This window comes from Phyllostomus discolor, chromosome 5, assembly GCF_004126475.2.
Source record: "Phyllostomus discolor isolate MPI-MPIP mPhyDis1 chromosome 5, mPhyDis1.pri.v3, whole genome shotgun sequence".
Classification (NCBI taxonomy): Eukaryota; Metazoa; Chordata; class Mammalia; order Chiroptera; family Phyllostomidae; genus Phyllostomus; species Phyllostomus discolor.
In genome coordinates this window covers 34,266,651-34,279,413 of record NC_040907.2, presented here as the reverse complement: position 1 = coordinate 34,279,413, position 12,763 = coordinate 34,266,651, and the positions used below count along the sequence as shown (strand labels likewise).

Below are 12,763 nucleotides of genomic sequence, written 5' to 3'. Positions count from 1 at the left end.
AGCAGAAACAAAGAAGGAACCCCTATTTTTTGCAACAGCATGGATGGAACTAGAGAATATTATGCTAAGTGAAATAAACTAGTGGGTGAAAGGCAAATACTGTATGACCTCACTTATAACTGAAATCAAATGGGCAAAATAAACTAATAAGAAAAATTGAACCAGAGACATGGAAACATGGAACAGACTGACAGCTGTAGGAGGGGAGGAAAGAGGGGAGATAGTGGAAGGAAGGGGAAGGGATTAGTCAAAGAACATGTATGAATGACTCATGGACATGGACATCAGAGAGGGGATTGACTGTGGGCGAAAGGGGTAGACTAGGTGGAGAGGGGCAAAAGGAAAAAAAATGGACAACTATAATAGAATAAACAGTAAAAAAAAAATCTCACACCAGCTGGAATGTGGATTAACTGGAGAAGGCAAGAGTAGAAGCAGGGACACCAGTTAAGGTGCTATTATGAAATCCTAGGTGCCAGATGGTGAGAAGCCCAAAGTCTCAGCCGGGAAAGAGCTGAAAGAGCTCAAACTGCCTCCTTGTGACAAAATACCCAAGTGGTATCTACTGATATCTTGCTGATTAATGCCACCTTCCTTGAAAAAAAAGGACCAGAAACAAAATCACAGCAGTAAAAGCAAACATATCAGTTATAACAATAAATGTGTGACTTACACCATTATACTTCAAAACACAGACCTGGCCTGGGGCAAAGGAATAACATAATGTTGCAAAAATTAAAATATTTTATTTTATATATAAATATGATCTCATGAAATATTCACAAACAAAAAAATAACAAGAAAATACACCAAAATGCTAATTGTGCTTCTCTTTTAGTAGTGGGATTTCATTAATTTTCACTTTCTGAATTTTCTAAAAATTTGGAAAATGACAAAAAGAAGCATATGTTGTTTTCATAATTACAAAACAAATTAGGCCCTTTAACTTAGGACAACAGTAGTTTTTGTTGAGAATAAATTGAACCCATAAAAAATCTGAAATTCCTGGGTAAGGTTTCTAACTGGCCCACCTGTTGGTACTTTTGCTTTGGGGGCAGTCAACTATGACCAGAGGAGGGGTAACATTGTATTAACAAAACAGCTTACACAGAATGCATGGGGGGATGTAAATAACTCTTGGAGTGAGGATGCTGATAGACAATTCCTTCAGCATCCATGGTAGATACTCTGGCCATCCCTGGCTGGCATCAAATTTAGAGATTGATCCTGTTGTCTTTGGAACCCCCAACCCCTAATGGTCTTCATGGAGTTATGATGTAGCATTCATCGCATGGTGCTTAAGCACAGAAATGGGTTGCTTCAAAATGTCCATGGGGCACCACTTCTACCAGGGAAGGCTGGATGCTGGGCTTCTACACAGCCAGGAGTTCACACGTTGACCCCTAATTGGCCCATGCCTGGTACTCCCACACTCCCCTGAGAGTCCAGGGAATACTGCACCGGCACACATGGACACAGTCCCCCCTGTCTAGCTGTGGAGTTCTGTCACTTGAGGAGGAATGCCCCTTCCTCTGCAAGACACATACACTTAACAAAACACACGTACTCCACAAAATGCACACTGCTACCACACAACATGTGAAGGCCCTGCCTTCCTTAGAGTGTAGCTTTTGGTTGGCTAGTGGCTGAGCTGCTCAGCTGTCATCCCCACAGGCCCTGCCAACCTCCCAAACCTGCCTAAATCACGGACTTCATTTCCTCATCTAACATTGTGTATTATATTAGGTAGACTACTATTGGAAGTTTTCCTTTTCACTTTATTCCTCTTATTTTTGAAGGCCTTTGAGGGAATTACTTGGATATCCCAGTTTCTTAAGTAAAAATTGTTACACAGTGATTCTTGAACATACAATTTTGTTTTGATTTGCACATAAAACATGTGAATTTTGCAATTCTATCTAGAGCTACAGGTTAAAACAGTAGCCTACACTTATCTGCTTGGACCACTAGGTGGTGCACACATATGTCAGGGAACTGTAGGTTAAATGGGCTTGTCACCAGGTTAGACTTCCTTCATCCCCACAGGAGAAGTGGCACAGATAGTAGGAGCTGTAGGAGTCAGGAAGAGACGGCGATCCTGTGTGGGGGAGTGAAAGAAGGAAGGTCTTCCAGAAGAGGTGGACAGGCAGTACTGCTGGCTGCAGAGATGTTGGGAGCAAAATCACAAAGGAGAGAACGCCAAAGGCGTGGCAGAGGGAAAGTCCTAGAAAGGCAGAAGCATGCTTACTTCCATGCTCACTAATTCCTACCTAACCAGGGTCACTGCAGTGGGAATTATGGAATACTTGAATCATTTGAACTAGATGACATCAAACATTCCTCCAGGCCTTTGCGCTGGGCACTGGAGACACACTGATAAAAGGACACAGTCTTGTCCTTGAGTAAGGACCTTGTGAGAAACAATGAAGGAAACAGTCAATTAAGACAGAGCATGATACAAAAGGTATGTTTTACAAGATGCATTGGAAGAACAAAATGAAATATTTATTCTGCTCTGAGGAAGGGAGAAAAGAAAGCTAGGTTTGGAAGTTGGTATGCAGAAAAGACCTCAGGGAGGTCTTGAGGAATAAGAAGGGACCTTCACAAAGATCATGAGAAATGAAGCTGGACAGGGAGGCCAACATGAACCAAGGCTTGGGGGTTCAAAAGAGTAATGTGAATTTCAGGAAAGGTTCAGTTGACTTGAAGCAAATTTTTACTGGGGGCTACTTTATGTGCTCTACACCACGGACTACATAATATATGTTCTAGGCCCTTAGGATGTTCCTCAATTAGTGAGGAAGACACACATGCCCTGAAAATTGCAATGTAAAAGGAAAGCTTAAAAATTGGCCCCTTTTAAATTCTGACTCTATCCTTGGAGCCCCTAGTGTCCTGGTAAGGGACTCTCAGGGAACTGTCTACACCAGAAGAGGGAGCCCATAAGCACAGTGCCTGGTTGCATTTGACAGGGGTCCCTAGAGGTATTTCAGTCTCACTCACTCATTTTGGACATGTGAAGTTTAAGGCCAGAGATACAGAGTAAGTTATCCAAAGCCACATACAAGAACCAGGGCACAAGGCCAGGTATGTCTGCCTCCTGTCAGGTTTTCTTCCCTTTTTTCTCTGTTGGACCCTGGACACAGAGTCACCATTTAAAGACGGGTCTTAATTAGGAAACAGACATTTTTTCAGATAAATAGACCTTCATCACCAACAGCAGTCATAAAGTCAAGCTTGTGGAAAAGTAGAAGGACACTTTGTGTTCTTTCCACACACATGAGGAAAGTGCCAAGCCACACAGGTTGGCCTTGGCAGAGGCAGCTTGAGGCAATGTACCACTGGCCTAATTCTGTGTTTGGGGAGGAAGGCGGTCTGGCCCTGGCATTCCTTCTAGCCCATGTGCATGTTTCATTTCAGTACAAGGACATGTGTTCACAATGTAGGTCAAGGACATCTTGGAACTGTATCATTTGCTTGAAAATGTCAACTGGAGAGAGTTACAAGCCAGCAGGGAACAGGGATGTGTGACTGAGGAAGCCAGGAAAGGATGCAGAGCTGCATTTAGGCTAGTGAGAAGTAGTTGCAGCAGGGGTGGGGAGGTCTTAAAGAGGTTTTGACTGGGACAGATCAAAGTTAAATGGAGGAGGGGGTGACCACAAGAGTGAAGAGATCTGAGGCCAGGTCTTGTGAGGAAAGGACAAAGAAACGGGGAGTGCTTAGCCTGTAGAAAAGAAAATGCAGATCTCTGTCTGCCCAAACCCTTGTCATGGGTGGAGGCCGCTGGAAAGAGTGATGATGTCATAAGAAAGCAGGTTTCAACCCTGCTCAAAGTAGAGCTATCTGATTGATAGTAAGTAGTGAGTTCCCCATCAAGAAAAATGATGAAACAGAAGCAGTTTTTACAACTAGTGGGAACATTGCAGAGAGGATTTCTGTTCTCCAAGCAGGTCAACTCAATGACTTTTGAGTTCCAAGCATCCGTAATTGTATGAAAAGGGAAGAGGTAGCTTATATAAACCAAGAATTATATGATGTATAATAATAACAGCAGTACTAAACATTTCTTTTTATTGAACACCTATGAAATATCAGGCATCATCATAATCATTTATATACATTGTCGTATTTTGGTCTTTGAAGCCAGGGTTAGATTGACTGAATTCCAGTACTGGCCCTGCCTTTTAATGAAGGCATGGTCTCGTGCAGATCATGCCTTTTCTGCTCTGAACCTCGTGTCTCTTCTCCGTACAATACCAGCCCTGCAGGATTGACAAAAGTATAAAAAGAAATGACACATCAAAGTACCTGGTCTGTAGTTGGTACCCCCAAAATGTTGCTGCCTTCCCCTTTCTTCTGAAGCAGAATTTCAGGAAACTATTCTTAAAGAGAGATGAGATAAAGAGGAAAATACAGGGAAGGTGGAATATGGCAAAGAATCTATTAGATGAAATACCAGGTAATCAGAAGCTCCTACAATGTATAGCCTATAGCATGGTTCTCACAGCGGAGTTTGTTTGGACCCCTTTTAAGGAAAAAAATACAGATTTTTAGTACTATTTATGGAAAATCCAGTGTAGGAAAGAGAAAGAGGTTGATTAGGATGTAAGGAGTCCTGACTGACTGACTGAAGAGTTTAAGAGAGTTGCTCACCACTGTCCTCCGCAAACTCCAGTACCCACATTCCCACCCTCTGGTTCCCATGACATCCGCTCCAGAACAGAGCTTCCCCATAAGTATGCTGTGATAAGGGGGTACCCCTCCTGCAGTGTTGATCAGCTCAGCTTTGGGTCAAGGCCAGTTGCCACCTCCAAACACATGTAGCCTCATCCATATGGCATAGTGTGCCCCACAGATACTATATTTTCTTTGAGAATTGCATGGTACAAAGAGATGAGGATTCAGTTAGAGAGGGGATAGTTGATAGTTTGATCATCAACAACTGAAATTGTAGTAGCCCTGCTGAGCAAATTCAAGAAATAAAGCAGCCCAGGAATATCTTGGTTAGATAGGCACATCAGGAGGATGACAGTAACTTAAAAACTCAAGGCAAAGAGAATGCCAGGGTGTCAACCACTTAAGCAGTGCAGCCAGCATGGGCAAAGAAAACTCTAAGGCCATCTGGTACAGGCGAATGAGCCCATGGCTTTTCCCTAAGTACATGCAGGGGTGAATGGGTGACCTCTAAGACTCTCTCTACCCTGACCATCCAAGGACAAACAAGAAAGCCATCAATTCCCTTTGTCTCTCTACAGAATTGTTAGCAAGCACCAGTTTATCCACCACATACCCTACTCTGGTTCTGAACATGCCCTTTTTGTCCACCCTGACCTACTAAGCACAAGTTTGTCTCTGGCTTAAATCAGTGTTCTCACAGTATGTTTTCTTTTGCAGCAACAGCGGCAGCTTGACCTCCTGACAATAACCAGCCCCGGTGAGTAGGAGTGGCCGTTGTGCTTTGGCTTTTCCCTTATTTCCCAGAGTGATGCCTGGTTGTCTATCCAAATGCAATCTCTGCCCTTCTTCCCTGCTCCCTGAATGAACAGCAGAACTCGTTTGCACTATGAATGACCCTTCTCCCTCCTAGCTCTTGCTGCCTTTTCTCCCTCCCAGCTCTCACTGCCTCCTCTTGACTCTGCAGATGGCAGGGCTAATACTCTGATGTTGCTGCATATTCCAGGGTCAAGTTCTCACAAAATCACTTGATGAACTCAAGTGTCAAGGAAGTGTCCTGGTCTCCTGGGAAATGTTTAAAAATCATAGGGAATGGGGCAGCTGCCTGGTAGGTGGCATGGAATCAGAGGGGGATGGCTCGTGAAGGACTAGTCTGGTGGCCTGGAAGGTAGCCAGGTTTTGTGTCTGTGCTGAGTGTCAGGATGACTCTTGTCTCTCACCTTCAGGGGGAAAGGTAAAGTCCTCCAGCCGTGGCCATGGGATTAAAAGGCCTTATCTTTGCCCTAGGCCTGGCATCTAGCCTAGAGAGAGGTTGAGATGTTTAATTTTGCAGAAACATATTTTATTTAGTTTGAGAAATGAGGTAAAACTGGCCAACAAGAGGATCCAAGGAGGTGACGGTGCCTGCAGGGTTAATGAGCATTCAAGAGTAGGTGTGAGGACTCATCTTCATGCATTGGGGACAATCAAAATATGTAACAGCCCTGGTGACCCCCTGCTCTGTTAGGCTCTGCACTTGGGTTACTGAACTGTGGGGAGATGGATCCTGGGAGAGGGGCTAGTGTTGCAGAGTGGCTGTGTGGCACAGCTGATGGGCTCTAAGAATGGCTGATTGTCAGTAAGTATGGAGGTGTATCAGTGTATTAGTGACCAGCAGGCCTGTTCCACATCATCCCTGCCTTGAATCAAGCCTGTTATGCTGTATCCCAGGCCCAATTAGCTCACTTCCAAGGAAACTGAGCAACTGCCCTCTGCAGGGACTATCCTAGCACCAGGATAGTTATCCATCCAGTCTCCGCAGCTAACATTTGAGATAGTGACTGCAAAGGTAAGTTGGATCTACCCAGTTCAGGAGACCTTACTATATTTCTACCAGATAGAGGTTTTTGAACTTGCAACTTCGGAAGAACAAAGATGAATTAGTTTGAATAATGGTTAATCTATCCCATATTATGAGCTATGTTTAACACACACACACACGCACATATGATTACATATATAGAAATTCCAAATCATAAGCTAACATAACAAGAGTGGCTCAGACAAGGGTGTGACCTACCAGTTTCTCCCCACGAAGGAGCTGGTGATTGATTCTTGGTTCTGTCCTGTTTGATTGCTCTGCTCTGTACAAGTATCCTCTTCCATTTCACATGTACTGACCCAGGTTACCTACTTCCACATCCCAGTCTTATTCGGTCACACCCTGATATGCTGCCAATGTATAAACTGTAGAGGGTTCTGGATCTGTCTCCTGAGAAATGTTTTAAAATCATAGGGAATGGGGAAGCTGCCTGGTAGGTGGCATGGAGTTGGAGGATGGCTCATGAAGAAGGACTAGCCTGGGAAGGTGACCAGGTGTGCTCTCTGTGCTGAAAACTTTAGAAGAAAACATTCAGTCTCTGTTAACTGCATTTCTTTTGTGCTAGTTCTTTCTGTCCCTCATTGCTGCTGCACAAATTCAAGCAAAAGCAGTTATGACCCTCAGTGCACTCCTTTCGGACAGCTGTGGAATTACAAAACGCTAAGTGCTGTCAGAGTTTAGGATAGTCTGTCATTTTCTCTCCTTTCAGATGAGAAAAGAATATGTGTGTTATGGCACCCTGGTATACTGTAAGTAGGCTACACTTGTGTGATAATGTGTGGTGTTGCTCCACTCGGCTCTGAGGCACGAGTAGGATGTGAGGTAGCCGGCGCCTGCATGGTGGAAGCCATTACTCCAGTGTGCCAGACAAATATCAGCTGTGTGCACTATGACTTGGAAAGGTTCGGAAGCACTATTAGACTTCATGCTATCTGGACAACTCCATTCAATGTGAAAAGCTCTTTGTGTACTTTTAAAGTCATCCCCATTCTCCACCTCACCAGAAGGTGCAGCAGCCAGCGGTAGGCTCCCTACCCCTCTGGAGCTGCCAGTGGAAGGCACTAGCTTGTCTGCACACCTCTCCAGACCATCCTCAATGCAGAGCTGCAGTCCCATGCTGCCTTTCTTCACAGACAAAGTCTTGCAGACTGCTGGTTGGGAATTTGGAAGCCTTAAACATATATGTTGTCTTCTTGAAACTCTTATTTTCTTTATTGTGAATAATTTCATAGGCACAGAAAAGAACAGAGATGTAATAACAGCCATTTACTGCCTCCCCTAACACCTTGGCTTTATCATACCAACATTGTACCATTTATGCCAATAAGTCTCCTATTTAAAAAAATGTAGAAACCTGGTTGAGACTTTTATCTGCTAATACCTGATACCGCCTCTCTCCCCTCCCCCTATAGGTAACCACTATAATGAGTTCAATGTTTCTCCATACCCATGTGTTCAAATATATAACTGGTGTCATTTTATAAATTTTTACAAATGGTGTCACACCATAAATGTTATTCTGTGAACTATTCCCTACTCATTATTATATTATAGAGATTCATTCATTAGAAATGTGCAGCTCTAGTTCATTCATCTTAACTGCTATATAGTATTCCACAAATGATTAGATCACAACTTATTTATCCATTTTATTGATCATAATTTAAGATATTTCCAGTTATTTTGCAATTGCAAATAATGCTTTTAAGAACCTTTTTGTGGATTTCCTCTTGTGCATAAGTAGGAGAATTTTCTAGAGCATATAGCTAGAAGAAGAATTACTGATTATGTGCATTTTCAAATTTACTACATACTGGCCAACTGTTTTCTAAAGTAATTAAACAAATTTATACTTCCAACAACAAAGTATGAGAGTTTCCATTTCCCTGACTCCCAAACATGGGATTGTCAGACATAAATTTATACTCACCATCATGATAAATGTGAAATGGTATCCCATTGCTTTTGTAATATGTGTTTCCCTGATTACTGGTGGGAATATATCTTTTCATATATTTCTTGGCCATGTTGGCTTATTCTTCTGTGAATTGACTTTTCATACATTTCACAATTTTATTGGTTTTTTATTTGCATTCATTTGTAGTTATTATTATTCTGATTATCAATACTTTGTCACTTATATGCATTGCAAATATCTCCTCCCAGAGTGTGCCTTGGGTTTTCTTACTTGATTTATGATACATTTTGATATATGGAAGGTTTTTTTAATTTTAATGTAGCTAAATATATCGATCTATTACTTTATGAGCTTGCTTTTTTGACTGACTTAAATAATCCTTCCCTACCTGGGCACATATTCTCCTGTATTTAATTCTAAGAACTGTCAAATTTTGTATCATACTTGGGAATTTATGTCATTTAAGGCCAATCTTTGCCATATTTATTATCTTTGTCATATTTGTGTGTAATATGACTTAGATATTTAACTATTTTTTAATTTATGCATAGGGAACCCATTGTCTCGGAACCATATAAAAACTAGTCCATTGTTTCTCTCATTTATCAGCAATCATGCATCTGTTATGTATCAGTTTTCCGACACAGAGCACCTGTCTGTTTCTGAGCTCTCTGTGCTGTTCCATTGGTCTACCGTTCTTACTCTTCACTGACACCATATTTATAATAAATCTTAATTTTAAAATTGTCTTTATCCTTAGTAGAAAGATTTCCTTCTCCTTTTACCTTTTATAGTTATCTTTTGAGAGCACAGTTATCCTCTTTTAAAAAACTAAAATATAATAATCCTTACATTGTAATGTGGATTTAATCTATTTACATTTATTATAATTATTGATGTATTTGGACATATTTCTACCACCATATTTGTCCTTTCTGTTTATCATTCATTTTCTTTATTTTTTCTTTTGCCATTCCTTTTTTTTGGATCATGTTTTATATACTACCTGCCTTTTTTCCCCCCATCTGCAGATCTGTATGTTACAGACTTTATTTCTAAACTTAACTGGGTCTCTTTAGGGCACATACTTGACTATGCATTTTCTTACAGAGTCTGCAGTCATCTGAAGTTTCTGTCATCCTTTCAGCCACAAAAGAGACTTCACTTGCTTTAACCACTCCCCTGTCTGTCAGCACCTAGTTCTTCATGTTTAGACTTTTAAGTTAAACTCTTGCAAAGAATAGTCATTGTATTTATTATTATTATTATTATTATTGTCATCATCATTAGCTAATTGACTTTTCTTACACAGTTTATAGATTTTTCATTCTCTTATTTATTGTATCCCAAGGTCACCTTATGTTACCTTACTAAAGTGAACCCATTAATACCTAATTTAGTCCATGTGTCCTTATTTTGATGTTTCTTCTAGAATGATAGTTTGGCTACTCTGAGGACTTTCCTTTGTACTCTGAGATTTTTTTCATTATTTTCTGACATTAATTTCTGATGAGAAGTCTGCCATTATTTAGTTGTTTTTGGTAACATGTTTTCTTGGTTAAGTTTCAAGATTTTTAAAAATCGTAATGTTCTGCTTTTTCACTCTGATGTATCTAGTTATGAATTTATTTCTATTCACCCTGCTTGGTACTGTGAGTACACTTTCCATCTGAGAATCTGTCTTTATTTCTGAGAAATTATTGGTAAATTATCTCTTCAAATGTTGCTTTGCCACCATTCCCTTGATTTTCTTCTTCGAGAATTTTTATTAGGTAACTATTGGATTTTCTCAAGTGGCTTGGTTCTTAACTATTTTTTTGTGATTTTTCTTATCATTTTACCTTAGTGCACTGATTTTGAGGCCCCCACAAGTAGCTTGCATTCATAAACTCACTTTGACTACATCTAATCTGACTTTGTCTTGTCTTTTTCTTTCTTTTTTTTTTTTTTAATCATTTTGCTTCTGGAGGTTGTTTTTTTTTAAGGTTTTATTTATTTATTTTTAGAGAGAGGGAAGGGAAGGAGTAAGAGAGGGAGAGAAACATCAATGTGTGGTTGCCTCTCAAGTGGCCCCCACTGGGACCTGGCCTGCAACCCAGGCATGTGCCCTGACTGGGAATTGAAGTAGTGACTCTTTGGTTCACAGCCTGCACTCAATCCACTGAGCTACACCAGCCAGGGCTGTCTTGTCTTTTTCAATATTTTAATGACTATATATTTTAATATCCAAAAGATTTCTAATTTTGTTTATATTCACCTGTTCTTGTTTTATTTCTGCCTATTCTGTTTCATAGTTTCTTATTCTGTCTTAACATCTGCCTTGTTTCTTTGAATACCCTCAATTGGCTTACTTTAAAATTTTTGTTCTATAAAATGAGTTTCATCTGGAGCAAATTCAGGTTACAATTGTTGATTTTGTTTAGTATCATTTTTAGTGTTCTATTTCTTTATACAGTTTGAAATTTTAATGTGTAAAATCATTGCGAGGGGAAAGGGTTCTGTTTCCCCACCCCCATCCCTGACCCCACTAAACTCCCACTATGCTCCTGTCTCCCTGTGTGGTGGTTTGTGCAGTTGCCTCGACCCACGTCCTCAGCATAAGACCCAGTAAATATTGGGGATATGGCAGATCTAGTGACCACGAAGTCAGAATAGCTTAGCATTGCTTCTGGTTCCGGAGTGTCTGTCCCTGCCCTCGCCAGGTCTGTTATGCACAGGAGCTGTCTCCCAGAAAGTTCTGCAACATCCCTGTTTTACCTGGGTTCCTCTCATGACAGGAAAGCTCCACTCTTGATCTTTGCTCTAAGCAGAACACCTTGTCTCTGATCATCATCTCTTACAGAGCATTTTGAGACTCTATTATTCCACAGAATAAGATGGGATAAAGCAAGCTTTCAGCTGCGACTGCCCAGCTGCATATCCAGACCTTAGTGGGCCAGTGACCTCAGGCTCAGTTATCTTTTTGCATTCCTGTGCGTTTCAGCCTCATGGAGAAGTCTCCCTCACAGTGGGGCCCAAATATGTGTTTTATTTCTTTTTTTATATATTATTCAATATTACTACTTAGTGGAAATGAGTAGGCTTATTGAAACGTGAACTTATATAGTCATGTGATCCAGAAGTCCAACTATAGTTTCTCTTTTATTTTTTGGAAATTTTATTTTCCTATAACCTGTCAATGAAGGGAGGCAGTATGAGGAATTATTATTTCCTATCCAAGTAAAACCCTAACCACAAGACTGAGAAGAGAAACTGTTATTTTCTGTACATGTATATACAAATATATGTAATTTTCAAAATAAAGTTAGAATGATACTATATAAACTGTTTTATTGGAATAGTGTGAACATTTTTCAATGTCATTAAATATTCTCTAAGAGGGAATTTAATGTGACTAAAATGCATTCTATTATATGTTAATCCTCCTATTATATATTAAATTGTCCCCAATTATTTAATTATAAATAATACCACAAAGAATATTTTTACATAAAGATTTTCATGTGCATCTTTAATTATTTCTTTGGAAAAAGTTCCTAGAATGAGAATTACTGCCAAAATATACATAGACTACATGGCACTGAAGTAACAATGACATCAAAATTGCAGGGGCTTAAAAAAACAAAGGTTTACTTTTCACTTCAGGTACACGTTCCACATGGACTGGCATCAGCTCCCCCTTACGTCATCTTTACTCTGGTACCCAGGCTGACTAGTGTCTTCTGTTGGGAACATTGCTGGCTATCTTAGTTTGGATCCCCTAACAATCAGACCTTGAGAAGATTTAGTGCAGGTAGTTTATTTGGTAGATGATCCCAGAGACCCTGGTAGGGATGAGAAAGTGATACAAAAAAAGGAAGAAAACCAAGAAAGGTTTGCTATCAAGCTAGCCACCACCCCGAGAGCCAGTGTGGGAGTAAGCGTTGGAATTATCCCTCTGAGGGGCAAAGGACAGGGCTTGACAGTGGGTGTGTTAATTCCTTGATACATCGATTCTGCTCAGTGTGTGGATGTACAGATCCCAGTGGCCAGAGATAGCCCTCAGGAGAGACTTGCAGGTGTCAGCAATTGGACATTATTACACATGTACAGAAATGGGTGCAGGAGGACATGTGAGGTTGTGGGAAGGTACTGACAGCACCTTCCATGTGGAGCATCAGGACAAAGGGGAAAGGGAGACACGGGGAGCCAGGCACCCGCTCTTAAAAACTGAGGAAGGCGTCATTCCTGCCCAGGTATACTTGGTCACAGCAAGTCATACGCCTACTCCTAAATTCAAAAAGGTAGTTTTCTTTTTATTGTTGAATTAT

The 12,763-nt window shown here is 40.7% G+C and overlaps 1 protein-coding gene across 7 annotated transcripts in view; it reads left to right on the top strand.

Moving 5' to 3' along the window:
- The window catches only part of LOC114496646 (BEN domain-containing protein 5), a 1,079,970-nt gene that overhangs the window by 774,119 nt on the left and 293,088 nt on the right, over positions 1-12,763 (top strand). For all 7 annotated transcript variants that reach the window (XM_036026057.1, XM_036026055.1, XM_028512265.2 and 4 more), the window contains exon 6: positions 5,395-5,434. In XM_036026057.1, coding sequence (XP_035881950.1) covers positions 5,395-5,434 — 40 coding nt within the window. The remainder of the gene's footprint in view (positions 1-5,394; positions 5,435-12,763) is intronic.